Below are 25,359 nucleotides of genomic sequence, written 5' to 3' on the forward strand. Positions count from 1 at the left end.
GGGAGATGCAGTGGTCCAGGGCTGTGGTAAGACCAGCGTTGAGATCTTGCTTGAAATAGTCCTGTGCCCCCACGTGGCAGGCGATAGCAGAGACGATTTGGAGGCCACAGTCTCTGCAATGGCCCAGGCTCAGGCAGACCAGGCCTCCTCTGGGGCTTTCCCTGCCCCAGAGGAGGGTCTGGGCTGCAGCTGCCCAGCGAGAGGGCTGTTGGGATGCAGCCGGAAGAAACGCCCCAGTGTCCAGATGGGGAAGACGTTGCAGTAGGAGGTGTAGCTGATGGCGCACGACTTGTTGAACACTCCAGCAATGTTCTCCTGAGAGAGAAAAACAGCAAGGCGTTGTGGGTGAGAGGGGACCCACTGCTTCCCTCTCATCCACGCTCCTCAGTGCAGCATCGCCCTCTCTGGAAGCACTTCCCTCTACCCCACGTGACCCTTGGGCCACCGCCTTAGTACTGCAAGCAGGCAGTTGTGTCCATGACACAGGGCCGAGCTCATCTCCCCCCCCGGGGCCCTCCAGCAAAGCCCACAAGTGGCTTCTCTTGCAGGTAAGAGAAAATGCACCATTGCAACAGCTGCACAGTGCCCAGGACAGCTGCAACACCAGAGGAACCCCTTGGAGAGACAAGAATGGATCTACCTACCTGAGGCCAGTCCCCGTTGGGCAGCTGTTTATCGATCAACACTTTGATGCCCCTTTCCAGCACACTAATATCAGGGTACCTGCAAAGCACAGAGATGTAAACACTCCCAAATCTGGACCATCCATGTACCCCCATCCACGCGCTTAGGGAACTCAGCCATCTCCAGGATCCCCATGCTTGTCCCCGGCATGCCGAGTGCTTTGGGAAGACCCTTTATGACCCTAGCACACCAGACATAAAGAATATGGCAAAACTGTCCCAGGCCAGGGGCTTGCGGTTGCGACCCAGACTCCTGCTTTGCACGGGCTCCCCTTCCCCCAGGCATCAAGAGCCCCACCAGCCTGTGGACCACAGCTCCAGCCAGTCCCTCACCGCAGCAGGCTTGTGACCGACAGCATCTTTCAGGAAATGTCATACGGCACACGGCCGGGCCCAGGGCCCGTGCCAGCTCTTCCCTATAACTTGGCCTGCGTTTCCTATCTCACTATGTGCTCAGGGCCACACGGTGTCTGAAGAGGCGAGAGCTGCTCCTACCTGACAGCCATGAGTCCCAGCAGGGCCCAGCACGTATTGTGGATCTGCAAAGCGGCACTCTGCACGTACACGCACTGCTCGCACGACTCAAAGTCTTCTCCCCAGCCACCATCTGCCATCTGCTTGGAGAGCAGGAACTGGCAGGCCCGGGCCACTTCTCTGCACGCAGCCTTGCAAAGATGGGGCAGAGAATCAGATGGGGCTGGGGGCCGAGGAGAGTTTGCACCCACGTGCCCCAGTCAGCTGGGAGCCAGGCTCTACCATGCCCATAGTGTGGGGCTGCCCAAGAGTTTCAGGCTCTGGCAGCAAGTGCCCTGGTCATATCACAGGCATAAGATTTGGGAGGAGGAGCTCTTGGGCCAGCCAGGGGATCAGCTCAGCCCCACCACGTGGTCCTGCCCCTGCCCAAGAGAGAGGGGCACGGGAAGCATACTGCCCCTCACTCACCCATCGCGGTACGTGTGCTGCATACAGGCAAATGCCTCCAGGCCAAACCAGGTGCCGTAGGTGAAACAAACCCCCCAGCTCCTAGGAGGGAAGGGAGAGCAGTAGTGTCAGGTTTGCACAGCCCAAGGGAGATGCAGGCTGCAACGCTGCTGGGGTCAGAGCAAGTGCAGAGCTGGGCAGAGGCACCGACCCTGCAGCCGGTGTTTGCTAGGGCACAACCACATCCAGCCCCACCAGGACTGCTCCCAGCTTGCTCAGGAGGCAGCAGTCACTCAGGAACCAGAGGAGCTGGAGCCACCCCAGCCCTCAAGGATTGCCCAGGCCTCGTGCAGCGTGCGAGGTGCCTGCTCCATCTGGGCTGGAGGGAAAGGACAGGAGAGCAAAGCACACAGCAGCTGAAGAGGGGAAGAACTGGCCCCTGCTTGCCTTTCCCACACATCCTGCCAGCCACGAGCACTTGCCACCACGGTCCCTCTCATACTGGGGCTGCCAGGGGAAAGCCAGGCCCCAGGAGCACTGCTTACCCTTCCCACGACCCGTCGGCTCGCTGCATCCTCCGACAGAAGTCCAGGCCCTTCTGCAGAGTCTCTCTGGTCGGGAGAAAGACGCCTGCTTCAAAAGCAGCCCAAGCTCAGTGGCTGCCTATGCAGCCATCAGTCCCTCCGAGGATTTGGTGGGCCCTTGCGAGAAGCAAGACAGCAGACAGGCAGCCTCACAGTCCCCATGGGATCTCACAGGCAAATCACGCACCACTTGGATGCTTTTCTGCCACGAGCTGGCACACAACAGGAAACCCAGCCAGCAAATGGTGGCAAGATGGAGGCAACCGCTAAGTGAAGAGACAGGCAGCTTCTTCACCAGGTCCCCCCTGCCTCATGCCATGAAGACAAATGGCCTGTGCCCCGCTCCTTGAGCCAGGCTAGGCCCCAGCCTCTTACAGGGAGCTCTGGTTTGGAGACGTCAGCAGCATCCCAGCCTTGAAGGTGCCAAGGGCAGCTCCATGCCAACACAGAGGGCCCTGACAAGGCTCAGCAGGGCCCGTCTCAACTGAGGCCATGGCAGGCAGCATGGGTCACTGCAGCCTGTTTTCCCCCTGCCCCACTCTCCTCTCAGCGTCTCACCTCATCTCTGGGGCCCTGTGCTCAGGGAAGACCTCGTGGAAGTGTCTGAGCGCCTGCATGACGGCCGACGTGCACTCCACGTAGGTGTAGTCGATCATGATGTCACCTGCCGGGGGCAGGAGGACAGCAATGCAACAGCCCCTGGGCCGGGCAGCTCTCCCCGCAGCACGCTGCCGACCCCTTCCCTGGCCCCAGCGCACGCTCATCCCGCAGAGGGACCTGGGGCCAAGCCAGGCACCCGCTGGGCACGGCAGGGCCAGCCCCTTTGCAGCGGGCGGCACAACCCGCCCCACACAGCTCCCCTTACCAAACACCTCCGAGGGGTTCAGCAGCTCCAGTAAGCGACCTCCTCGCTTGGTTTCATAGGTGCCAAAGCCTCCATCGGAGTTTCTCATGCTCAGCAACTGCCCGGACAAGCAGAGAGTGGGGACCCGACTGGCCCACAGGCAGCGCCACCCCAGTCCACCCCCGAGCCAGGTGTGAGGACAGAGTCAAGCCCACAGGGCTGGCAAATAACTCACATCCCAACCCACAGCCACAGGCACACCCAAGCTGGACCATCACTCCAGAGACTTCTATCACAGTAAATATGGTGTCAGCATCGCTATTAGCAGGCCACAGGCCTTGTACCAGCTTATGCGATACCAGGCCTAGCAACTCATCAGGCCTTGCCTTCTCCTGTTTTAGCTCAGTTTAGCTGGCTGCATTTCTCACAGCCCCAGTTGTTGCAGCACTTACCACATTCACGGCGTCAAAGAGGCGCTCAGAGGGGACGGGCTTGGTTAGGAAGGGGCACTTCTCCTGCAGCAGCATCACCGACTTCAGCCCCTCTGCCGTGCAGTCAGCCACAATCCAGCCGCAGTCCCGGGTGCTGAAGGGGAAGCCACCCTGGGGAAGGGTCAGGAGGGCTCAGCAGTTTCCCCCAGACTTGCTCTCCCCTTGCACAGAGGAAGTCGCTGCCCCTCAGTCCCATCCCCTCTGCCCAAATTGCTGCCCCAAGCACCCATCCCACAGCAGCCAGCTCCAGCTCTGCTACCTTGTTCATATGGCAATAATATTTCTGGTAGTCGGCTGGGTTCTCCGGCATCTGCAGAGAACAAGAGCAACAGTGAGGGCAGGCAGAAGATCTCTTCAGAGGAAAACAGAGGTATTAAATAGGGTGGTAAGAAGACTCAGAGTCTGCGCAGCCAGCACAACAGAGACACCGCCAACCGGCTCTGCTCGCCTGGCTGAACCTGAGGAACTCATGGGCGTTTTGGAGGCAGGACGTGAATTCCGGGACCTTCTGGGATTCTGCCTGGAAATGGAGGTACACAGTCAGCACGGAGCTGCGGCCGACACGCACATCCCTCGGTTAGAAGAGGATGTGCTGGGATCTCGCTGACCTGCTGGTCTAGGTGCAATCAACTCCTGCCCTTCCTATAGCCCTTCCCATAGGTTTGCATTTATACTTCACTCACATCCATCTGACTGTTTCCACTAGCAGCTTCTGCAGCTGGAGCTGGACCAGCCCTTGTTGCTGGGGCTGGAGAGAGGCATTTGCCTGGCCAGGGCCCACATGGCCGGGGAGTAACAGGTCAACAGCTCTGAGCAGCAGTGTGTCCACCCAGCCCTGGTGTGCAATGTGATGCCAGGATCCACACAGCAGAGCTCTGAGGGGATGTGCAGTAGGAGCCAGCAGTATTTCGGGATGGCCCAGGAGAGGCCACTCGCCTGAGGAAGCACACAGCCCTGAAGGGAGCATTACCTCCAGAAAGGCTTGAACGGCAAAGGCAGTATCCCAGAGCTGGGATCCATTTGTCCCCTGGAAGAGAGAGAGCAGGCAGGGAGAGGCAGCTGCCTGTGGCAGGAGGGCAGCCTGCCCCGGCTCTCTGGGGCAGCACCTCCCTCCTGCATTGCCCCCGCGAGCTCCCTCCACCTTGCGTCTCAGCTTCGGGGTGTGCAGCACCACAGCTGATGCGCAGGCACAGAGGGGACAGACACAGCAGCACAGGGATGGCAAGGGGACAGGAAAGGAGACAGCCAGCACGGCCTGTGCCAGGCACAGCCAGGACAGGACAGGCAGCCAGGGATGAGGAGCAGAGGGAGGCAACAGCCAGGAGAGAAGCACGGCAGTGTCCACATGCAGCATCTGAGCAGAGGGGCAGGGGCAGCTGGGGTGGGGGTGGGGGGTCTCTCTGCCATCCTGAGGGATGGACACCCCACCCCCCACCATCACTCCCAGCCACTGGCCTCATCCACCCTGGGATCCACATCTGGGATGAGGTGCGAAGGGAACTAGCCCCAAAAGGAAACATCTCCTCCACTGGGCACCCACCCTGCGGGCTGCTTCAACACCTCTGCCAGCCACCCCCTGGGGAGCACGGCCAAACCCAGGGGTCCCTGGGGCACCCGGGAGCTCAGAGAGAGCTGTGCTCCCACGCTGTGCAATCTCACAGCCTTTCCCGTGGGGAAGCTCTGTAAGGGCAGTGGCTCCTGCTAATCAGACTTCTCACACAAGCTACAGTTTACCCCGGTGAATTTGGCCAGGTTCGTTTCTAGCCCCGTGAGAAACTGCCACAGGCTCCAGAGGCCGTCTGATACTGTCAGGTCACACAGTCTCTGTTACTCTGTTTCAATACAGCTCTAGCCTTACAAGATGTATTTCCTAAACAGTAAGACTTGAAAGTCAGAATTACTCCTTGATCCATGGGCTGCAGAATGGGTGTTGTCTTAGCAGGCAGGAAAACAACACTAATCTCACTGTACATCTCCACGAGAGCTTTGGGGTGACCAGGTGCATTGTCAGTGAGCAGTAATATTTTGAAAGGAATCCTTTTTTCTGAGCAGCAGGTGTCAACAGTCAGCTTAAAATATTCAGTAAACCATGCTGGAAATGGATGTGCTGTCATCCAGGCTTTGGTGTTCCTTTTATAGAGCACAGGCAGAGTAGATTTAGCATAATTCTTAAGGGCCCTCGGATTTGTGGAATGGAAAAGGAGCATTGGCTTCAACTTAAAGTCACCAGTTGCATTAGCTCCTAACAAGAGAGTCAGCCTGTCCTTCGAAGCTTTGAAGCCAGGCACTGACTTCTCCTCTCCAGCTATGAAAGTCCTACATAGCATCTCCTTCCGATATAAGGCTGTTACGTCTACATGGAAAATCTGTTGTTTAGCGTAGCCACCTTCACCAGTTATCTTCGCTAGATCGTCTGGATAACTTGCTGCAGCTTCTGCACCAGCACTTGCTGCTTCACCTTGCACTTTCATGTTACAGAGACCGCTTCTTTCCTTAGACCTCATGAACCAACCTCTGCTAGCTTCAAACTTTGCTTCTGCAGCTTCCTCACTTCTCTCAGCCTTCGCAGAATTGAAGAGAGTTAGGGCCTTGGTCCGGCTTAGGCTTTCGTTTAAGGGAACGTTGTGGCTGGTTTGATCCTCTATCCAGACTGCCAAAACTTTCCCCATATCAGTAATAAGGCTGTTTGGCTTTTCTCATTAACAGGCCTAATTTCAATAGTGTTGTGTCTCAGGGAAGAGGGAGGCCCAAGGAGAGGGAGAGAGACAGGGGAATGGCCGGCTGGGGGTGCAGGCAGAACACACACAACATTTATCGATTCAGTTTGCCGTCTTATACGGGTGCGGTTCGTGGCGCCCCAAAATGATTACAATAGTAACATCAAAGATCACTGATCACAGATCACCTTAACAGATAGAATAATAATGAAAAAGTTTGCAATACTGCGAGAATTACCAAAATGTGACACAGAAACACAAAGTGAGTACGTGCTGGGAAAAACGGCACCAATAGACTTGCTTTGTTGCCAGAAACCTTCAATTTGGAAAGACCGCAATATCTGCGATGTGCAATAAAGTGAAGCGCAAGAAAATGAGGTATGCCTATACAGGTTTCATTCCTCTCAGGCTGTGTCCTGCTCAGGCTCCTGCACACCCCGAGTACCAGTACGTACAGTGCGCAGCTGCTGGCTGACAGTAGGCACCAGCAGCTCTGGCAGCTGCTGTTTCTGGTCCACAAAGTCCTGCCCGGGGGCTGGGGACCCACTCGGATTTCAGTGCTGAGGGCTGCAGGCTGGGGAGAGCAGGCAGCAGGGACCTTCCCCAGCCAAAAAGCCAAGACCCTGCAGCGTGACTTTGTAGGCGGGAATGCGCCTGGCTCCCCTCTCCTCTCCCGGAGTAGCCTCCCAAAGCACATGGACAGCAGTGCTTGCAGTGACCTCTCTCATCTCTGGGCACCCCTGGAGCCCTGCTGCAGCTGGGGTTGTGCGACAGGCAGAGAAAAGCCTCTGGGCCTCTTCTCCATCTTCTAGTGTCTCTTCTTGCCTGATGCCTGGTGCCTGCTCTCCTGCAGGCGCAGGTGCCCAGGTACCTTCTCATCAAGGCAGGGTTTGCCTCCAGCCAGCAGAGCACCTTGTAGCTATTGCAGCTGCACCCGTCCCAGCAGCCTGTCCCCAGGGGAGCTGAGCGTGTTTGGCCCATCTCCTGGGAAGGACAGGCCAGAGGCCTCAGAGGGCTGAGTCCTGCGTGGCTGCGCTTGGCCTCTTCTCCAGAAACTCAGGCTTCGCTGCACTGCTCCAGGCTGTGCTAAGAAAACCTCCAGCAGGAGCTGTGTCTTCTCCTCCTGGCAGATTTAAGCCCCATGGCTCTGCATGTCTCCATTTCCCCCTCCAAGGCTGAGACCAGCCCCTGCCGCCCGGGGGCACGACGAGGCCTGGCAAGAGGCAGAGCACCTTTTCGGGCCTGCCAAGGTGTCCTTGGCCATGGCGGGTTTTACTCCTCCTTCCAAGCCTCCTTGCCCCAAGGCCTGTGCGGTGCTCTGCTCCCAGCGCCCTGGCACCATCCGGCCTGCCTCCCCTCCACTAGTGCGCTGTCTCAGGTGTCCCCCGGCTTTGTCCCCCCGACAAAGCCAGCAGGCAAGCAAGAGCCTGCCGAGCAGGCCCCAGGGCGGGGCTGCGCAGAGAAAGCCCCTGCAGGGGCCCCAGGGTGAGGTGCAGTTGGGGAAACCAGCCAATGTGCTTTCCAGAGCAGTGGCCACCTTCACAAGCTGCTCACACTGACAAGCCGCACGGAGCAGCACTCTGTGCCCTCAACATCGGACTTTGTGCTGCAACCTGGTCGCTTTGGCCGCAGCTCTTGCCCACGTCGTTCCACGGACGGGCTTCAGGTGCTTGCAGGCTGCTGCACCATCTGAGGCATTGCTTCGCACACTTGCCTGAGCAGTGCCCACGCTTCCCTCCAGTTCCACCCCCGGGGCACCGCTCCGGCCAGCTCTGGGCCTTGGCACCAGCGGCAGATGACCCCATCCTCCCCGAGCAGCTCACCCACACCCCGCGCCCTCTCTGCTGGCGACCGCTTCCCCCCACGCAGAAGGGGCCTCCACAGCTTCACCACTTTCTCCGAGGCAATCAAAGGCTGTTCTGGGAGGTCCCCCTGCCACCAGCCTTCCAAACATTCAGCCCATTCTACCTCCTCCATAGTCACGGAAGTCATAGTTAAGGTGGGGAGGAGATGTTTTGGGTGTAGCTGAAGCTTCATAGTGTGCATGTAGTTGGAGCAGAGACCAAGGAACGCTGGCCGTGCAGAAGCACATGCATCCGCGTGAGGAGCAGACGGCTCAGCTGCAGCAGGAGTCTGTGGACATGATGCAAGAGCCGAGCGGGCTTGCCAGGAAAGCTGTGGTCTTCACTGCGTGGGACAGGTGGCAGTTCGGGGCCTTTGCTGGAGCCCTAGTGCTGCTCTTTGGGTCCGCTGGCTGGCCAGGAAGCAGGACCATGACATGGATTCTGGCTATGAGCACACCACCTCCCACAGTGACAAGGAGCGGGAACATGCTGACGCTCCAGTTCCAGTCATGGGCCTGAACGTGGTCTAGCAGCACGAGAACATGTGCCAGAGACACTTTCCGCAGACTGCAGAGGGCAATTCTCTGAGCACTTCCCTATGAGGGTGGGGATCTCCTGCTCTTTCCACCAAGCAGGACACAAAGGCCATGGAGTTTTACTAATACCCGGCCAGCTCCTTGGCACTTTCCTTTTAACTGGATACATGATCACAGCTCACGTGCACATGGAGTCTTTTGCGAGGCCCATAAAGGAGGAGCTCCCATTTCCACCAGGGGCTACTTTCTGCACCTCCCAGGACCATCCAGTCCGGCACTGGTCGTCTTGAGCTAATGCCCCAACCACGCCACATGCAGGGGCCCCCTCTTCAGTTCCCATGCTGGCAAGGTGCATTTCGTGGCCTACCATCTGTTGGAGCCCACTTGACCACCAGAACCATTTCCATACCAAACTCATTCGCCTTTCTTTCTCATCACTCTCCAAAGAGTATGTGCTACGAGGGCATACGGCTCCTGCCAGATGTGCTCCTATGTGCACGTAGGCAAGCACACACGTTGCATGTGCAGAAACTACAGTCCTATACCAGGCATCTGTTGCTGAGCATGGTCACTCTTAATAAGAGAAGGTTCAGAAATGCATGCTACAGGGTTCAGAAATGCATGCTACAGGCATCCTCTCTGAGAGAAATGGGGTTTCTCTTGCCTGGAAAGAGGAGACTTCTTTCACCCAGAACCCCTTCCCTTTTTCTTTTACTTTATATTCCCTTTTCTCCTTCTCCTTCCCATTTCCCTTTTCCTTTTCCTCCCTTTCCCTTTCCTTTCCATCCCATCCCTCTTTTACCTTTCCCTTCCCCTCCCTGCTCTGCCCTCCCCTTCCCTGCCTCTGGAACCTAGACACAAACTTTGGCCTTGAATGGGCCTTAGCAGTGGTTACACCGGTGCACAGACTTGCCCCATCAGCTTTTCCTCTCTTTCTGATCCTTCTGGTCACTAGAGCACCTTCCTCCCCGCCTAGAGGCTCGTCCTTCTCCACATGCAGTTCCCTGGTGCCAGGGAGACGGCTCGTGTGCACAGACCTACTGCGCCTCCTTGTGCGCTGCACCCCCCAAAGCCGTCCTGCATGCGTCTCGCAGCGAGCTCACAAAATCACTCTTTGTAGGGGGAAAACCCGTAGGTGGCCACGTTGGTTGGAGCAGCAAGTCTCTCTGGCCAGGGTCACTGCAGGGCGCTTGCTGCTGCCTAGAGAGCTCTAGCGCAATGAGCGGGAAGCGACCAACGAGCCCTAGCCCACGCCTGAACTGGATACGGCCTCTGACAAGGAGAGGAGGGAGGGCAGGAGGCAGGCAGAGGGGAGCCTCCTGCTCTCTCTGTCCTCTGCCCACAAGCACCCACAGCGAGATGCCGGGGCCTGGGGAGTGCTGGGAGCGTGGACCCGTGAGTGTGAACAGGAGGCGGCCCCAGCGCTTCCCCAAGCAAGCTCCCTTCAGGCACGGATCAGGCCGACAGATGCACCCTGGCAGCCACAGAGCAGCTGCCCCACGGGCAACGGCGTGCCAGAACCGTGGGCCCCAGCGTGGCCTCTCCAGTCCCCGTGCCTGCACTTGCAGGGGGCAAGTTTGCAGCAAGAGACAGGAGCCACAGGCGATTTGCTGCTCTAACTGGGGATGCTCTTGTCATTACGCTTCATTGTCAGGACTCGCAGGGCTAAGTCCTGCCTCAGCAGAAGAAACCCAAGGGAAGAAGAGGGAAGGAGGAGGTTTGCCAGGCTCAAAAGGAACAAAGTCCTCATGGGAAGGGGGGTGGTGGGGCAGGACTTGCTCTCTTCTGGCCCTTCCCAAAGGCCCCAAGTTGTTTGATGCCTGCAAGGCGGAGCTCGTCCTCCTGGCTCAGAAAATACTGACTCTGTCTTTGTAAGTGGAGGACCTCCTTCCACAGGGCCCCTTTTTCTTTCTTAGAAGGGCTGAGGGCTGTTTGGGTGCTTCTGCCCACCTGGTGAGGGGGGCCCACGGGCATGCTGTGTGGCTGCTGCCTGGGCTCGTAGGTGGTGGGTGCCAGGGCCTCGGCTCTGGCTGCCCAGAACAGGTGTGTGTCACTACGCCAGGGTGGGCATGGCGGCCAGGGCTGGCCCTGGAAAGGGGCTGTGCCCCCGTGACAGCACAGAGGACAAGTCACAAAGGCAGGGGGCTGTCACCAGGGCACCCACAGGCATTGGCCCCGCAGCACTGCTGGGTTCACAGCAGTATGGCCTGGGCCAGCCCGGGCTGCGGCAGCCTCTGCAGGGTGAGTGCAGCAGTGGGGCAACACTGGACGGGACGAGGGCCGGGGCACCAATGCCAGCTCCCTCCCGGAGGTTTCCAGCGCTGCAGCAAGGGCTGAGCCATGCAGAGCAGCGCGTTGGGTCAGGGATGTTGGCACCCTGAGGGCTGGAGGCAGAGGTGCCTGGGGCTCCCGGTGAGCCCGGGTGCCCAGAGACGTGTTGGGGATGCGCCGGGCACTCGCAGCTCTGCGGGCCGCTGCTCCCTTGGCGGGGGGGCGGGGGGGCACGGGCCTCAGGACTCCCCATTCTGGTGGCACTTGCTCTTTCTGCACCCCTGCCCCCGGGGCAAAGCCTGGCCAGGGTGCTGGGCCTCAGGGGAGGGTTGGCAGGATGGGCCGGCCCCACAGTGTCGGCGTCTAGGCCCTGCGTCCCCTTGGAGCCTGCAGGCACCAGGGCCCAAGCGCTTTCCCTGGCGTGGCCCGGGGTCCCTGCTCAGGCAGCGCTCACAAATCCCAGCCTTGCTGCCTCCAAGCTCCCTCGCCCCCTCTCCCATCTTGCCCCTTTGTGCCTGCAGCTCCCGCCACCAATCCGCAAGCTCTCTCCCAGCTGGCCTGGCTCACCTGCTTCTCTCCCACCTCCTCTAGGTAGGCTATGGCTGGGGGTCTTGCGCTCCTCCTCGCCATGCTGGGCATTGTCCTGCAGCCGCTGAAGGTCAGTGACCACATGGATGTGGCCATGGAGCAGTGCATGCAGCAGCGCAAGGAGCAGGAGGTGGAGCTGATGACTCGGCTGCAGCAGGAGTTTGCGGAGATGATGCAGGAGCCGCAGAGCGGACTTTTCAGGAGAGATGTGGTCTTCGCCACCTGGGACCTGTGGCAGTTTGGGGCCTTTGCTGCAGGCCTTGTGCTGCTCTTTGGGCTCTTCTGGATGGCCACGGAGCAGGACTTTGATGAGTGTGACAGCAGCAGTGGCCTGAGCTCCTCCAGCAGCGAAGAGGAGGGGGAAGGCGAGGAGCAGGAGGCTGTGGGTGCTGTGCACTGGCTCTCTCCTGAACAGCAGCTGGACTGCCCAGGCAGGAGGGCCCTAGAGACCTTCTACCAGCAGCACCTCTGGGGGCCAGTGCAGGACGTGGCCCACACATGCAAGGTGGTGGAGGAGCTGGCGGGCAACCTCCTCCACCACCCGGGCACTCCTTCCGCCTGAAGCTGGGCACCGGCGGGGAGCTGCCGGCGAGGCATGGCCGCGTCCATGCGAAGCTGGAGTGCATGTGCGAGAGGGAGCAGCTGCTGGGGGACGTGCTGTGCTTCCAGCATCACTCCCAGATCCGAGTGCGCAGGTATCAGCGCCCCGGGCTCCTACACACCCTGCGCACTGGCTTCTACCTGGATGTGGAGAAAACCGCCCGCTGGTTCCAGCTCTGTGTAAGAAATGCCTGGGACATGATTGCTGCGGAACAAAACTGCCAGCTGACAGTGCTGCCTTCCTCCCATTCCTGCAAGCTCCAGCTCACATGCGACTCTGGGAGAACCATGCACACTGAGATAATGCTGGGGGTGCAGCAAGACAACTCGGGGCTCTTCATGGGCAGCCAGGAGGCAGAGGCCGGCCTCAGCAGCAGCACAACTTGGCTGGAGAGCTGTGCCCTGCAAGAGCTGCTGTTCTTCAGATTCATGGCCAGGCAGGCCCCCCAGGGCAGCTGCCACCTAACGTGTCTGCAGCTCCTCACCTACCTCCTGGAGGACTCGGTGCTTTCCTCTGTCCACCTGAAAACAGTCACCATGCACCTCCTGACACTGCTTCCCCCATCAGCGTGGTGCCCGGAGCATCTCCTGGAGCGGCTGAGGGATGTCCTGCGCTACCTGCACCGCTGCCTGGAGGAGAAACAGCTTCACCACTTCCTCCTAGGCAACAAGAGGGTGCCCAGGGAGGTCCCCCTGCCAGCGGCCTTCCAAACGGCCAGCCCGCTCAACCTCTTCCAGCACCTGGCGCAGCAGCCCGACGCCCACGCCCAGGCGCTGCGCGAGTTCACCGAGCTGCAGGATCGGCTCAGGAGCCTGTTAGACTGACGCCAAAAGACGGCTCTGCAAATGGAGCAAAAGCACGCTTTGCGGATCCTCACCCGATCCCACTGAAGACGCCGTTGACAGGAGGCGTGCGACAGAGGCGCCTGTGATCACCTGCGCAGAGACTGCCCATCCTTTTGGAGAGATTCAGTTCCCCACGGGAGCACTGCCCTATGCACACACCCCAATAAAGTTGCCTCTTCTCACAAGCCCTCTGTCTGTGGCTGCCTCCGCCTGGGCAACGCTGTGTGGGCAACGCGGGCCCCATCCCGCCACATGCACATCCCAGGGATACACACCCAAGATTGCCTCGTGTCTGGGAGATGACCAGAAATCACAAACACTAGCACACGCCAGACTGCCCTATTTCCCCCAATCCCAGGAAGCTAGCTGACAGTAGCAAGGGTGCCTGCCGCACAGATGACATTTGGGAGGTGCATCAGATGTACGGCTGTCACGCTGAACAGGCACAAAATAGGGCACCTGCGCCAGCGTTCGCACGGCCAGCAAGGTTAAAGCTTTGGCGATGGCCTGCACTCAAAGCAGGCACGCACGCCGTGCATGCCACGTGTCTGGGAAGTGCTGGCCGGCCTCATTGCAGCCGTGCGACACAACAGGTGCACGGATATGTGTATTTGGGACACCTGCGGCAGAAATACAGCCCTTGTGTGCTGCGGAAGACTCACAAGCTGTTTCATAACTATCACCTCAAAAGAGCTGCACGTGCCCGAGTGCTGGAGAAAGCCGGGCTGGTGTCCCGCACGCACTCAGTGCCTTGGCTTGCTCAGCGAGCTAGCAGGAGTCGTACCACAGCTGCCCTACGTCCATCAGCTAGGGTCTGTGGGGTTTAGGGGCTCTCGGGGGGCGTGGGGGGCTGTGCTCTTACGACACCTGCTCTTGCCTCTTCCTGTAGCAGGCCCGGCAGGGCCCAGTTTGTGCTAGCCGTCGTTCCCAGCACAGGCCCTTGGCTGGCAATAAGCAACACCACCCCAGCCACTCCCAAAGGCACAGCAAGACGCCATTGCTAGCCACCAGCACAAGTGCAGGGGGCAGCAACAGGCACAATCAGTCACTGCCCATCTGCCAAAGCTGCCCCGGCCCTGCTTACACTGCCAATGTGCTTTCCAGAGCAGTGGCCACCTTCACAAGCTGCTCACATTGACAAGCCGCACGGAGCAGCACCACGGCTGGGGCCAAGGAGAGGGCAGGCCGGAGCGCTGACGCCTGTGCCCATGCCCAGTTGCTCCAGCTCCGCGGCAAGAACATCCCACCCGACTGAGGCCCAGCTGCGGCAGCTGCAAAGGCCGAGGCTCCCGGGCAGCAATGAGGCCACACAGAGAGCAAGGACCAGGGAGACAGCCAGGGTTCAGCATTGACCAGGCATTTGTCCTCAGGGGGAACCAGGCAGAGCGCTGCCTCTCACCCTCAACCAAGCTCACCCAGGGGCATGGGGCGGCCACAGGCACCTGCCGCTAGTGGATGGCAATGTCATCAGCCCCACGTCACTCTCACCCAAGGCTGGATGTCACCAGCCCTGTCCCCCAGCAGGCAGGGAAGGTGCAGGCTGTGCTAGGGAGGGCCCTGAGCCACATTTTTAACCCTGCTGCTCCCACTGCTGTGCCCACTGGGGGGTCAGTCTCCCCAGCAGGACGGCGGGCCTCAGCCCCACCTGCTTTGCTCAATGCTCAAAAGGCCTTTGCAAGAAGGAGCTAGGCCTGGCGGGGGGCATTGCCCAGATGCACTCAGCAGCCCTGGCATTTGCGGCAGCACCGCAGGGGACTTTGCTGCTTTAGCGACAGAACGGGGAGCAGGGCCCCAGCCCAGCTGGTCCCAAAAGGGGGCCCCAGCCGGCAGCTCGACGGGAGGCCAAGGGGCAAAACACCAGCTATCCCACAGCAGCAAGGACCTAGGAGAACAAAAGGCATGTTTTACTGCAGAACCCCCAGCAACACAACCTCCAGGCACCGCTCTGCTACCAGCACTGCGGCTCACACCCGTTTGCCCAGAGACCACAGGGCACTCGCAGAAACACTCCTCCTGCCACGTGAGAGCTCTAGGGCAGGATACAGACCCCAGCTCTCACCAGCACCTTCAGCAAACGGGGACAGCTTGCCCACAGACTCGCGGGCATGCACAGCACAAGAGCAGTCCTGAGGGCTAACCCACCCTGCCTTTCGCTGGGCTCCTGCTTCTTCCAGCCTGGCAGCCTTTCCCACGGGCACAGCGCGCTCCAGCCGCTGCCTCTGCAGCGCCAGCAGCCTGTGCCCATAGCTCAGACCCCAAAACAGCCCCCCACCCACCACCTCACTCACAGGGGCCTTGCAGATACCCCCACGATTCCTGTGCCTCCAGCATGCAGCAAGCACAAGCACCCCTCCTCTTAGGCTGCACGCGCCACAAGCACCCCTCCGGGAACAGGGTGCTCAGACCCCAACGCCAGGGCAGGCTTGAGCTTTGCTCACTCCTCTCTTCGGGGCACTCACCCGACATCTCCTCCCACACCTGCCTCCTCCCTTGCTCCCCATCCTGGGCACGCCTGTGCTCCTCACCGGGGGCTTCTGGCACTTCAGCGCAACGAAACCGCATCACCTGGGCTGTGCTGAAACAAAGCCCAACAGGAGAAAAGGAGGGCAAGAGAGAGCAAGAGCAACACAACTCCCTCTCCAGCACCCCAAGCGCCAGGCCGGGCTCCTCCCCTGCAAACTCCAACCTAACAGGCGCAGCCTGGGACCTGCCTCGCTGCTTTAGAGGCGCCACGGACCCCAGCACCTCCCCAAAATGACCTGCCTGGCAGCAGTCAGAAGGCAGCAGCAGGCTAGATGCTCTCACATCCAGCATCACCCCAACAGCGCTAACACACACGGCTACCGCCACGCACCAACCGCAGCGTCACCCTCCCCACGCAAGGCCCAGGGTCACGGCAGGCGGTTGGGCAGCCCCCGCATGGCCACGACCCCTGCCAGGGGCACCCCAGAGCTCACAAGGCCACCGGAGGCACCGAGGGGCCAGACGTGCCGCCTCCCTCCTGCTCACCCGCCTGGCCCCGAGGCCACCCAGCCAACGCCATCACAGAGCCCCATGCTGCAGGGGCGGCTGCCTCGCAGCACGGCAGCGTCGGGCCACTGCTCCCACCCGGCTGCTCCCGAGCTGCCGCCTCGCCTCGCCTCGCCTCGCCTCGCCTCGCCCACCCGCCGCTCCGGGCTCCGCGCTGCCCCCGCCGGCAGGCGCCTCCTGCCCCGCCCCCGCCGCCCCAGCACCGGCCCCGCGCTGCCCCCGCCCCCGCGCCCGCGCCCGCGCCTGCGCCGCACGCGGCCCGGCGGCCCCGCCCACCACGTGCCCGCGCGCCGCGGCGGCTCCCCCCATTGGCTGCGGCGCTGGACCGCGAGGGGCGGGGCGCGGCCGTTGGGGCGGGCTGCAACCGGCTGGGCCCGGTCCCGGGGGGTCTGGCCGCTGCGGCTCGGGGCCCGCTGCAGCCGCGCTGTTCAAACGCCGCCGTTTGTGCTCGAGTCGGCGGCTGCGCGGCACCGTTTGCCTCCTTCAGCTCCCCAGTGTGGTGGCTTCAGCTTTCCCTCCAGGGCAGGGACAGAAAATGCAGCTGCGCTGGCCTCTGTGCGCTTCCGAAGAGAACTGCTGGCTGTAGCAGGGGGCTGAGCAGCCTCCCTGCAGCCATGCCAGCCCCTGGGCTCTGCTGCTTGGCAGCGCGCCCACTCCAGAAGGCCGAGAAACCAGCCGCACCTCTCGTTGTGCCACGGCGCGAGGAGCAGCCCCAGCCCTGGGGGCTGGGCTCAGCGATGGCACTGCCCGGGCACAGGAGCGACAGCCTTCTCCCAGGGCAGCTCGTCACCAGCAGAGCACCCAAGTCAGCGACTGCCCAGAGGTGCAGCAGCTGCTGCCTCCAGCCCTCAGCTGCCATCCTCCCACTGCCCCACTGCTGGCTCCTGCCCCACTGCTGGCTCCAGCCCCAGGCTTGAAGCCTTCACACGCCTTTTCTCTCCCTCTTCTCTCGCTTTCTTCTTTCTTTTTCTTTGGTGGGCCGGGGAAGAAGACATACAAGCCCTGGGAAGAGAAATCCGTTTCTCCCCTCCACAGCCCCAGGCCCTGCACCTACGGAGCTGATGTAGTTGGACACTGGCAGCCCTCCTCTTCCTCCAGTTCTCTTTGGGGGAGTTTGGGGAACAAGTGCCCTTGCTGGGGCAGTGCCTGGTTCAAGAGGTATGGTGGGCGCTGCCTCACAAGTGCAGCCATAGAGGCCTGGCCGTGACTGCCACCTCGGTGTCTGGGGCAGGAGAGATGTCAAGGGGATCGCATGGCCTGCTGGTGGCATCATGAGCTCCCCAGGGCCATGGGGGCTGGGGCTGTGCATACAGTTTGTGCCAGCCCTGCAGCGTCAGCCCCGACACCTGGTTTCCCTCTCCTTTTGCCTGAGGATCTGTACACTGGAGATGGCTGTGGCACGTGCCAACTCTGGGCAAAGCCTGCAAAGTCTGAGAGACAGGAATTGGGAGGGAGAAAACATTCCTGCAGGTGGGCTGGGAAAGGTCATTAGCACCTGGAGGAGAGACTTCATTGTTAAAGAATAGCGCACTGAAACTGTCTAGAGGTAGCCGCTTAGCGCAACTTGTATGGAACTTGCTTGGCATGGGTGGCTGAATTTGCTGGGGCCTTGGGCCGCACTTAGATAAAATAATGAACTTTTCCTTAGTCCAGTAAGAAAAGGGCCTCGGAGCTGGTTCAAGCTGGGAGGGTGGGGAGGTTGCAGGCAGTCCGCGTTCCTGCGTCTCACACTGGGAAAGGGAGGGTGTCTGCAGGAATGCGTCTCGCACTCTGAGGGGGAGGGTGTCAAGGCTTTGGAGTGGGACCAGTGCAGGGCGTTGGGACCTTGGGGGACGGGGCCTTGGCTCGCTGCTGGGGCAGTGTTGATTGTTGTGGTTTGGAATCGCCTCCTCCTCAGGACCTTAAGGCACAACAGTAAGACCCAACAAAAACAGAGGTACAACCGTCATCAGAGACCGCAAAAAAACAAAAATAAGGAGAAAGACAGCTTACCTCAGAATGACGATGAGAGCCAATGAGGAGCAGGAGACCCCAGACCAAAAAATTACTATTGGTCTAACTACCACGTGAGGGGTGGGAAATGTAAGTTGAAAAAACTATAATTGCCCAGGATTTGAGGCACCCACCTCGAGCTGTAATTACTGCACGTGCGTCATTAAAATTTAATTATTTAATTTATTTTGATTTGGCTGTGAAATTTTCTGCAGGAACCTAGGGTCGGGCCCCGTTATGGTGGCCGACAAGCCTAATTTCCATAACATTCATCCAGTTTGCTGGCAGAGCACTTCATAGCTATTGCAGCTGCACCTGCCCAGGCAGGCTGTCCCCAGGGCACCTGAGGGTGTTTGGCCCATGTGCTGGCAATGACAGGGTGGGGTCTTCCCCACTTCTTCCCCACCAGCCCAGCTGATAGGCTGCTGCCCTTGCTCACCCTTGCAGATGTCCTCCAGCTTCTCCTCGCCCTAGTGCTTCATGTGCTGCCTGATGAGCCCTAGGCACACACACAGCCCCTCACAGATCTTGCTCCCCAGCCCACCCCAAGCAGCCCAGCTCCCCCCAGGCCCTGCCCACCTTACCAGGCGCCCTCCAAAGTGCCATGTTACCCAGCATCCCCTGCCCAGCCACACACTGCTGGTACAGGTTCAGCAAGCTGCCTCCTCCTCACCGTGCCTGCTGTGTCGCACAACAGGATGAGGCCTCTGAGCACCGGCCCTCACATCACCCAGCAGTCACTCCGCAGATACCTCACAAGATACCCACTGCCCATCCTGCCCTCATCGCTGGGCCAGTGCCCCCTCCACCAGGCCTGCTGGCGGTCCCCTCTCCCCTCATCTCCAGCGACTCCGCCAGTTCCCATTTGCAGAGCAAAAGCTCCTCCCGTAACAAGGCATTGGAGCTGGCTGCTGCGCAGAGGGTGCAGACGCAGGCCAGAAACCACAGCTTCTCGGCCCCTTCCTCATACCAGCAGCAGAGGGACAAAGAGAGCGCGTGAGAGGGCCAGGGCCAGGGCCAGCAGGACCAGAGCACTGCAGGGCCTGCAGCGACAGTGGGGCGCCTGCACGGGAGCAGCCCTCCACAGCCAGCAGCCCTCCGGGGGCTTCTGAGCGTGGCGCAGCCCGAGGGACCCCGAGGGACCCACCGGCAGAGGCGGGCACAGCCCCGAGGGAAATGGCGACACTCACCTCCCCTCGGCATATGAAGAAGGCGCCCACATACTGCAGGGCTTCCGCCTCCTCTCTGGAGAGCAGGCAGAGCTACAGGGCTGGCAGCGAGAGGAGAGGAGCCAGCCGAGCCCTCTGCCCCACCGCACGCCTGCGGCCACGCACACAGGCAGCCCTGGGCTGGGCACCTGCACCGGGACACGGACACCGCGGCTCCCTGGGCTCGCCAGGCCACTTGGTGGCAACGTTTGCGGCTGTAGCAGATTAACTTGGCTGCCTGTTTGGGGGCTTTGTAGAGAGGAGAGGCAGGCCAGGAGAGCAGCTGCTTCTGGCAGCTCTTTGCAAATGACATCCTTCCCCTGGCCACAGATGGCTTTTGCATTGGGCCGGGAGATGGGGGAAGAGAGCAGCGTCCAGGGACGAGGGCTGCGGCACCCCAGCTTTGTCGTAGCTTTCAGTTTCTTGCCGGAAGGGGGATCCCAGCAGACTATGCTGTGCTTTGCAATGAGGGGAGCTACTGGGCATCTTGGTGCACGGGAGGCCAACGTCACCGTAACTCTTTAGGGCCCCCTCTCGTTGCCTCGTGTTGTGGCTGTGAGTCTGTACAGCTGCTTGCGCTGAAACTTCAGCTCGCTTCGAAGGCATAATGCTAAACCTCCTGCAGCAATAACTGGCTTGTTGCCAGTAAATAGTCACCAGGGCTAGATAAGGCGTTTGCTTTTGGACCACGTTTCTGGCGTTTTTGCTTCTGAGTGCGGCATTCAAGCAGTTACATGCTGTGGCTGGACAAATATCAAGGGCTGCAGGCTGCCGTGAATCAGCCTTGTGACACAAACTGCGCTTTGCCCCAGTCAGTTTGGCCAGGTTTGGTTTTGGCCCTGTGAGAAACTGCCGGCTGCCCCAGACACTGTCAGGTGTGACCCCGAGTCTGATCTGGTGCTGTCAGGTCTCACAGTCTCCACGCCGACGTTTCCCTGCGGGCTTTACTCTTCCCAGAGCAGCTCTTACTGCTCAGCCACCTGCGCCCCCCGAGTGGCAGTGCTCACAGGGGGGCAGCCGCTTGCTGATGGCGGACACCAGCCACTCTGGCTGCTGCTGCTTCTGGCCCCCCAAGTGGTGCTCAGGGGCTCCCGGGGGCTGCGGCCCTGCTCGGAGTTCAGGGCCCAGGGCCACGGGCTGGGGAGAGCAGGCAGCGGGGACCTTCTGCAGCCAAAGAGCCAAGAGCCCGCAGCGTGACTTTGCAGGCGGGAAGGCACATGGCCCCCCCTGCTCTCCCAGCGCAGCCGCCTCGCAAAGCACATGGACGGCAGTGCTCGCAGTGGCCCCTGCCATCTCTGGATGGCTGGAGCCTCTAATACGTGTGCTGAGCTCTGGGCCCTGCTGCGCTGGTGCCTGCATGGGCAAATCCTGCGGGGCCTACCAGAGCATCCCAGCAGCCTGCTAACTCCTGGGCTCAGCCACACCAGGGGAAGCCAGCGCCAGCTCCGGGCCAGCTCCGGGCCCTTCCTCATGCAGAAGAGGTCATGGCTTTGCAGGGCAGAACCCTGTCAAGACTGCTGCCATTCCTGACCCTGCTGTCAGGGGAAACGGGGTGCTTCTCTGACTGCTGGGAAGGGGGGTATGTTGTGGCTGCCCTAGACTGCTGGAGAGCGTGTGTGCCCTCCCCCTCCCAGGGTGACCCCGATTCCTTCAGGACCGGAGTTTTCTACCCATTCCTTTGCCCAAAGAAAAGACACTGAGCCGTGGTGAAGAGACAGGGCTGCTTCTTTGGGGAAAGCCCAGCAGAGGGGGGACTGGCAGCACAAGCCTGGGACGGGCTGGGCCTGAGGGCCGGAGCTGTCCTGCGGGCAGGGAGAGAGGCCAGGAACCCCCCGACTTCCCCGCACACTCAGGTGGCCGCTGCGGGCAGAGCAGCCTGGCATCAGGAGGCAGCCGAGCTCCAGCAGCAGACACAGTCACCGCGCAGAGGACAGTGCCACCGCTCCCACGCTCTCCTCAGGCGGTAGCACAGGCCTTGGAGGGTGCCTGGGGAGGGAGTCATCTTCCCTGGAGCTCTCAGGAGCAGGATGGTTTGCGTCGCCAGGCAACAGACGGACGGGCTGCTGTCCTCCTGCAAGCCTTGCAGGGCTGAGAGAGAAAGGAGCAGAGCAGAGATCAAGGCACTGTGTCTGCACAGATGCCAGGCATCCCCTGCTGACGCAGCCAGTCCCACCCAGCTCTTCCCACAGCCAGGAGGCAGCAGGAGCAAGAAAGGGACGAGGTGGGAGTTGCTGGCCAAGACCGTCCCAAAGGCTCCTGAAATCTTCTCTCTACTCTACCCACAGCGGCCCTGCTCTGCACGGGGAGCAGAGCCCTCCTCGCCTGGGGCAGGAGTGGCAGCTCCCTGCCCAGCATCTGTCTGCCTCCCACCAGCCCTGCCTGACACCCTGCTGCCCTCGCTCACCCGTGCAGATGTCCTCCAGCTTCTCCTTGCTCCGGCCCCTCAGGTGCTGCCCGACAAGCCCTAGGCACACACACACAGCCGCTCACAAATCCGGCTCCCCAGCCCACCCCCAGCAGCACAGCTGCCTCCAGGCCCTGCCAGCCTGGCCACGCTCCCTCCTCCCTTTTGCAGCGCTGACGCCAGGGCGCTCCGCACTGCGTGCCACCCAAGGGTCTTGCTGTGAGGGCACAGCAGGAGGCTCCCAGCAGCCCCTCATGTGTGGGCAGAGATGGCAGAGGGTGACACAGCCCCTGGGCACCCAGGCCCTGCATCGGGCGCTGGGGGCTCCAGCAGACACAGCTGCAAGGCTGGTCCTTGCTGCCAGCGCAGCAGCCGGGGGGGCTGAGGCCGAGGTGTCCGGGGACAGAGAGGGACACCAGCGGTTGGGGCTCACCAGTGAACCTCACGGCTGCCTCTCGCAAGGACTCCTGTGGGCTCTCCAAGTATGTCAGGCTCTGGTGCAGGTACTCTTCTGCTCTTCTGGCCCTCACCAGCTGGGGAGAGCACAAGGGCACGGGCTTGGCACACCCCTCCCTCACCCAGCCAGGCAGTCCCTGCGCCCAGGACCGGCCTTGCCCTGCCAGGACGCTCATGGCTCCCACACACGAGCTGGGCAGTGCCGAGCTTCGGAGGGAGCAGAGGGCAGGCTGCTCCCCAGGCATGCTGAGGTGCCCTCCTGCTGCCAAGGCCCAGCTGGGCCAGGGGCTGCTTTAGCATCCCAGGGGGCAGCGAGGGCAGAGGAGCCTGGAGAAGAGCTCGCCAGGGCAGCGTGCTTGGAGAAGGGCAGCGTGAGTGCTGCTCCAGCCTGGCGGCTTTGGGTGCCAGCCAGGGCCAGGGGCACAGCTGCCTGCCCCACACACTGGGCATGGAGGGGGACAGGCCTTGCGCAGGCTGGCTCTGGGGGCTTTGGGGCCATCCTTACCAGGCACTCGCCGATCCTCCACGTCTGCGCTGTCTCAACCAGCTGCCTGAGCTGCTTCCACTTGAGGAACTTGGCAGCGCGAAGGAGGGCTTCCCGAGAGGCCTGCACAGCAGCAGAGACGGGGAGATGCCACCGCAGCCCAGGGGACAAGACCCTGCGTCCCCCTGCTCTTGGCAAGTCTCGGGGCCTTGCCTGGCCCACCATGGGAAGAGGCAGCAGCTGGGCACCGACTCTGCCACGGGGTTCAATACCCTGGGCAGAGACATGGGGCACCCACCACCTCAGGCACCTCGTCCTGCCGCGGCAGCACAACAGAGAGCCCCAAGAGCTGCTGAGCTGTAGCCAAGGCCAGGAGGAGGCTGAAGGGCTGCAGTCGCAGAGACGCCCAGGCAGGACTCGGCCACAACTACCTGCCACAGGCATTGCCCCTGCGGGTGCTCGGCTGCCCGGCCTGCGCCCTTGCCCAGACTTGTGCCCCCGCCCCAGAGCTGGGTAGCCGGGATGCAGGGCCCGGCCCCTGCCCTCACCGCACCTCCCTCCCTGGGGCTCTCCCCTCCCCAGGCTCGTGGGCTGGGGAACAAGTTGGCTCCCCAAACTCCTTGCAGGTGCTGCCTCCCTCTGCGCAGGCCAAGGGCACTGGGGGCACACGCTGAACGTGGGGAGCAGGGTGTCTCCTCCTGCAGTGCTCTTGCCTTAGGCAGCTGGGGCATGCCCCAGGCCAGACATCTCCAGGCCCCTGCTGGGGCAGGGCACGGTGGCAACAGGAATTGGGGGGCAAAGCCTGGCCTCGCACACCTGCAGGGCTAGCTGCGAAGCCCCTAGGCACTCCAGGGCTTAGACATTTGTGGCCACGGACTGCGGCGGAGCCCTGTGGGACCGGGGAAAGCAGGTCTGGGAAAGGCCCATGCCCAGCTTCTCATTCCCTGCTTCGAGCCTTCTAGGGCCCTGGTTAGAAAGCCATACCTGGCGCACGCTGCAGCTCTCGTCCTGCATGTGGAAGAGCAGTGGCAGCAGGCTGCTGCGCACTTGCTTCTGCAGCTGCTGGTCTTTGGTGCCCAGCACAATCGCCAGCACATCTCTGAAGAGCCGCATGGAGAGCGCTCGCACCTGGCCAGCGTCCTGGTGGGAAGGAAGAGGGGGCACCTCAGTGCTGGCTGCTCCAAGCCCACGGTCTCCCTCGCGCCCAGCCCTCCTGCTGGCGCTGCAGGGGCCGAGCACAACACGGAGCAGCCGAGGGCAGAGAGGGCACTGGCGCAACGCAGCCCCCCAGCCCAGGACACCGGCAGGGGCCCTGGCTCTCCCCCCAGCCTTACGGCATCAAAGAGCAGCAGGAGCTCCGCGGACAGCTGCGGAGCAATGCTGGCCACCGTCTCCTCGCCCATGACGTGCACCACGTGTCGCAGCACCACCAGGGCCTTAGTGCTGATGTCGCTGTCCGCATCCCGCAGTTGCTCCATGATGAGTGGCAGCAGGAAGTGCATTTCTCTTACCTGTGTGAAACACCACTGCGTTTGCTGAAGAAGTAGTGGACTGCCCAGGCAAAAATGCCCAGCTTGTTAGACACCCGCTTCCCCTCTGGCTTCCCAGAAGCTGGCATGGCGGTTACTGCAGCAACCTGCTGCCAGGCAGGGCTTAGCGGCACAGCCATGGCAGTGTGGGGGACTGGGGGCGTAGGGAGGGAGGAGAGGGCAGCACCGGCTCCTCTCCACCTGACCACTCACCCCCTTCTGTGTGTTCCCCAGCACCCTCACCCAGCCCCACGCTGCCCGCACAGCTTCACCTGCCTGTCCCCTGCTCACCGTCTGCGGCCTCTTGCACAGTAGGACGAGGCCTCTGAGCACCAGCCCACGTATCACCCGGCTGCCATGCTGCAGATACCTCGCAAGGAGCAGCAGGATATCATCATCTTCGCAAAGGTCCGGGCAAGCCACAAGCTGAAACACATGTTGCAGGGAGACAGTGCCAGAGCCAGCAGGACTCCCTGCATCGTGCCGTGCCGGCTCCCACCAGCAGCTCAGGGCGAGGGCACCAGGCCCACACAAAGCCTGGCCCCAAGGCAGCAGTGAGTGCGGAGGGCCCCCGGGGCTGCTCCTCCGCTCCTCTCCACCATCCACACAGCAGGCACCAAATCCACGTGGGCACAGGAGTTACCCCAGCGCGGATGGGCCAAGCCAAGGCTACAAGTCGCAGCGCACCCACTGCCCCAGCTCCACTCACTGCCGCCCACCCCCCAGCACGGGCACGGGAGAGCAGAGGGGTGAGAGGCACCCCAGAGGCAGCCCTGCCATCAGGCTCACCTCCACGAGGAAAGCCAGGATGGAGATCTCCTGGGAGGGCTCCTCCAGGCGGAGCAGCACTGCCAGCTGGCGCAGGAGGTAAACTCGCAGGCTTCTTGGGGTCTCCCTCATTTCCCTGGCAGAGGGAAGAAGGCACTGGTGGCCTGAGCAGCCCAGGCAAACCTCGGCCATGCCTTGGTCACAAGCGCTGAGGCTACAGCCCCTTTCTTGGGGAGCTGGGCACCCCCACGGGCTCTGTGGGGCACCGCATCTGCAGGGGAGAAATGCTGGGGCAGAGCGGGCACAAGGGGCTCTCACCTGGCCAGCAAAGCCACTCCGCTGTGGTGGGTCTCAGCGCGGAGGAGCATGTCCCAGCCACCCTTCCTCGCCATGAGCAGCACCTGGCGCTCGTAGCCGGCACGGCAGAGCAGCGCTTTCATGGTCCGCACTGCGGCCCTGTGTGTGGAGCAAACACCAGGTCACACTGGCACCCCCGGCCCCGCCTATAGGTCCACAGCAGAGACAACGGGGCTGGCATGGAGCACCTGACGGGGCTGGTGAGA

At 61.5% G+C, this 25,359-nt stretch overlaps 2 protein-coding genes and 1 pseudogene across 2 annotated transcripts; 1 reads left to right on the forward strand and 2 right to left on the reverse strand.

Moving 5' to 3' along the window:
* LOC135328899 (lanosterol synthase-like) lies at positions 1 to 11,980 on the reverse strand (annotated as a pseudogene).
* On the forward strand, positions 11,586 to 20,887 carry LOC135328935 (inositol 1,4,5-trisphosphate receptor-interacting protein-like 1; the record flags this gene model as incomplete). Its single annotated transcript, XM_064515514.1, has 3 exons — positions 11,586 to 11,984; positions 12,044 to 12,890; positions 20,874 to 20,887. Coding segments are annotated over exons 1-3 (1,260 nt in total), but the record flags the coding sequence as incomplete, so codon positions are not given.
* LOC135328901 (maestro heat-like repeat-containing protein family member 7) lies at positions 20,863 to 24,435 on the reverse strand. The gene is made up of 7 exons (XM_064515409.1): positions 24,320 to 24,435; positions 23,834 to 24,010; positions 23,484 to 23,639; positions 22,521 to 22,622; positions 21,993 to 22,092; positions 21,560 to 21,619; positions 20,863 to 21,243 (listed from the first exon to the last, which is right to left on the reverse strand). Exons 2-7 carry the CDS (start codon positions 23,999 to 24,001, stop codon positions 21,038 to 21,040), a joined length of 792 nt encoding a protein of 263 aa, XP_064371479.1. The 5' UTR covers positions 24,002 to 24,010; positions 24,320 to 24,435; the 3' UTR covers positions 20,863 to 21,037.
* Between the last annotated feature and the right edge of the window lie 924 nt (positions 24,436 to 25,359).

This window comes from Dromaius novaehollandiae, chromosome 7 (assembly GCF_036370855.1).
Source record: "Dromaius novaehollandiae isolate bDroNov1 chromosome 7, bDroNov1.hap1, whole genome shotgun sequence".
Lineage (NCBI taxonomy): Eukaryota > Metazoa > Chordata > Aves > Casuariiformes > Dromaiidae > Dromaius > Dromaius novaehollandiae.

Coding starts and splice junctions, on each gene's coding strand:
- LOC135328901 (XM_064515409.1), bottom strand. CDS start 24,001: ATGCACTTCCTGCTGCCACTCATCATGGAGCAACTGCGGGATGCGGAC. Junction 23,640..23,833: donor TCCTGCTGCTCTTTGATGCC/GTAAGGCTGGGG, acceptor CCTTCCCACCAG/GACGCTGGCCAGGTGCGAGC. Junction 21,620..21,992: donor GGCAGCCGTGAGGTTCACTG/GTGAGCCCCAAC, acceptor GTGTGTGCCTAG/GGCTTGTCGGGCAGCACCTG.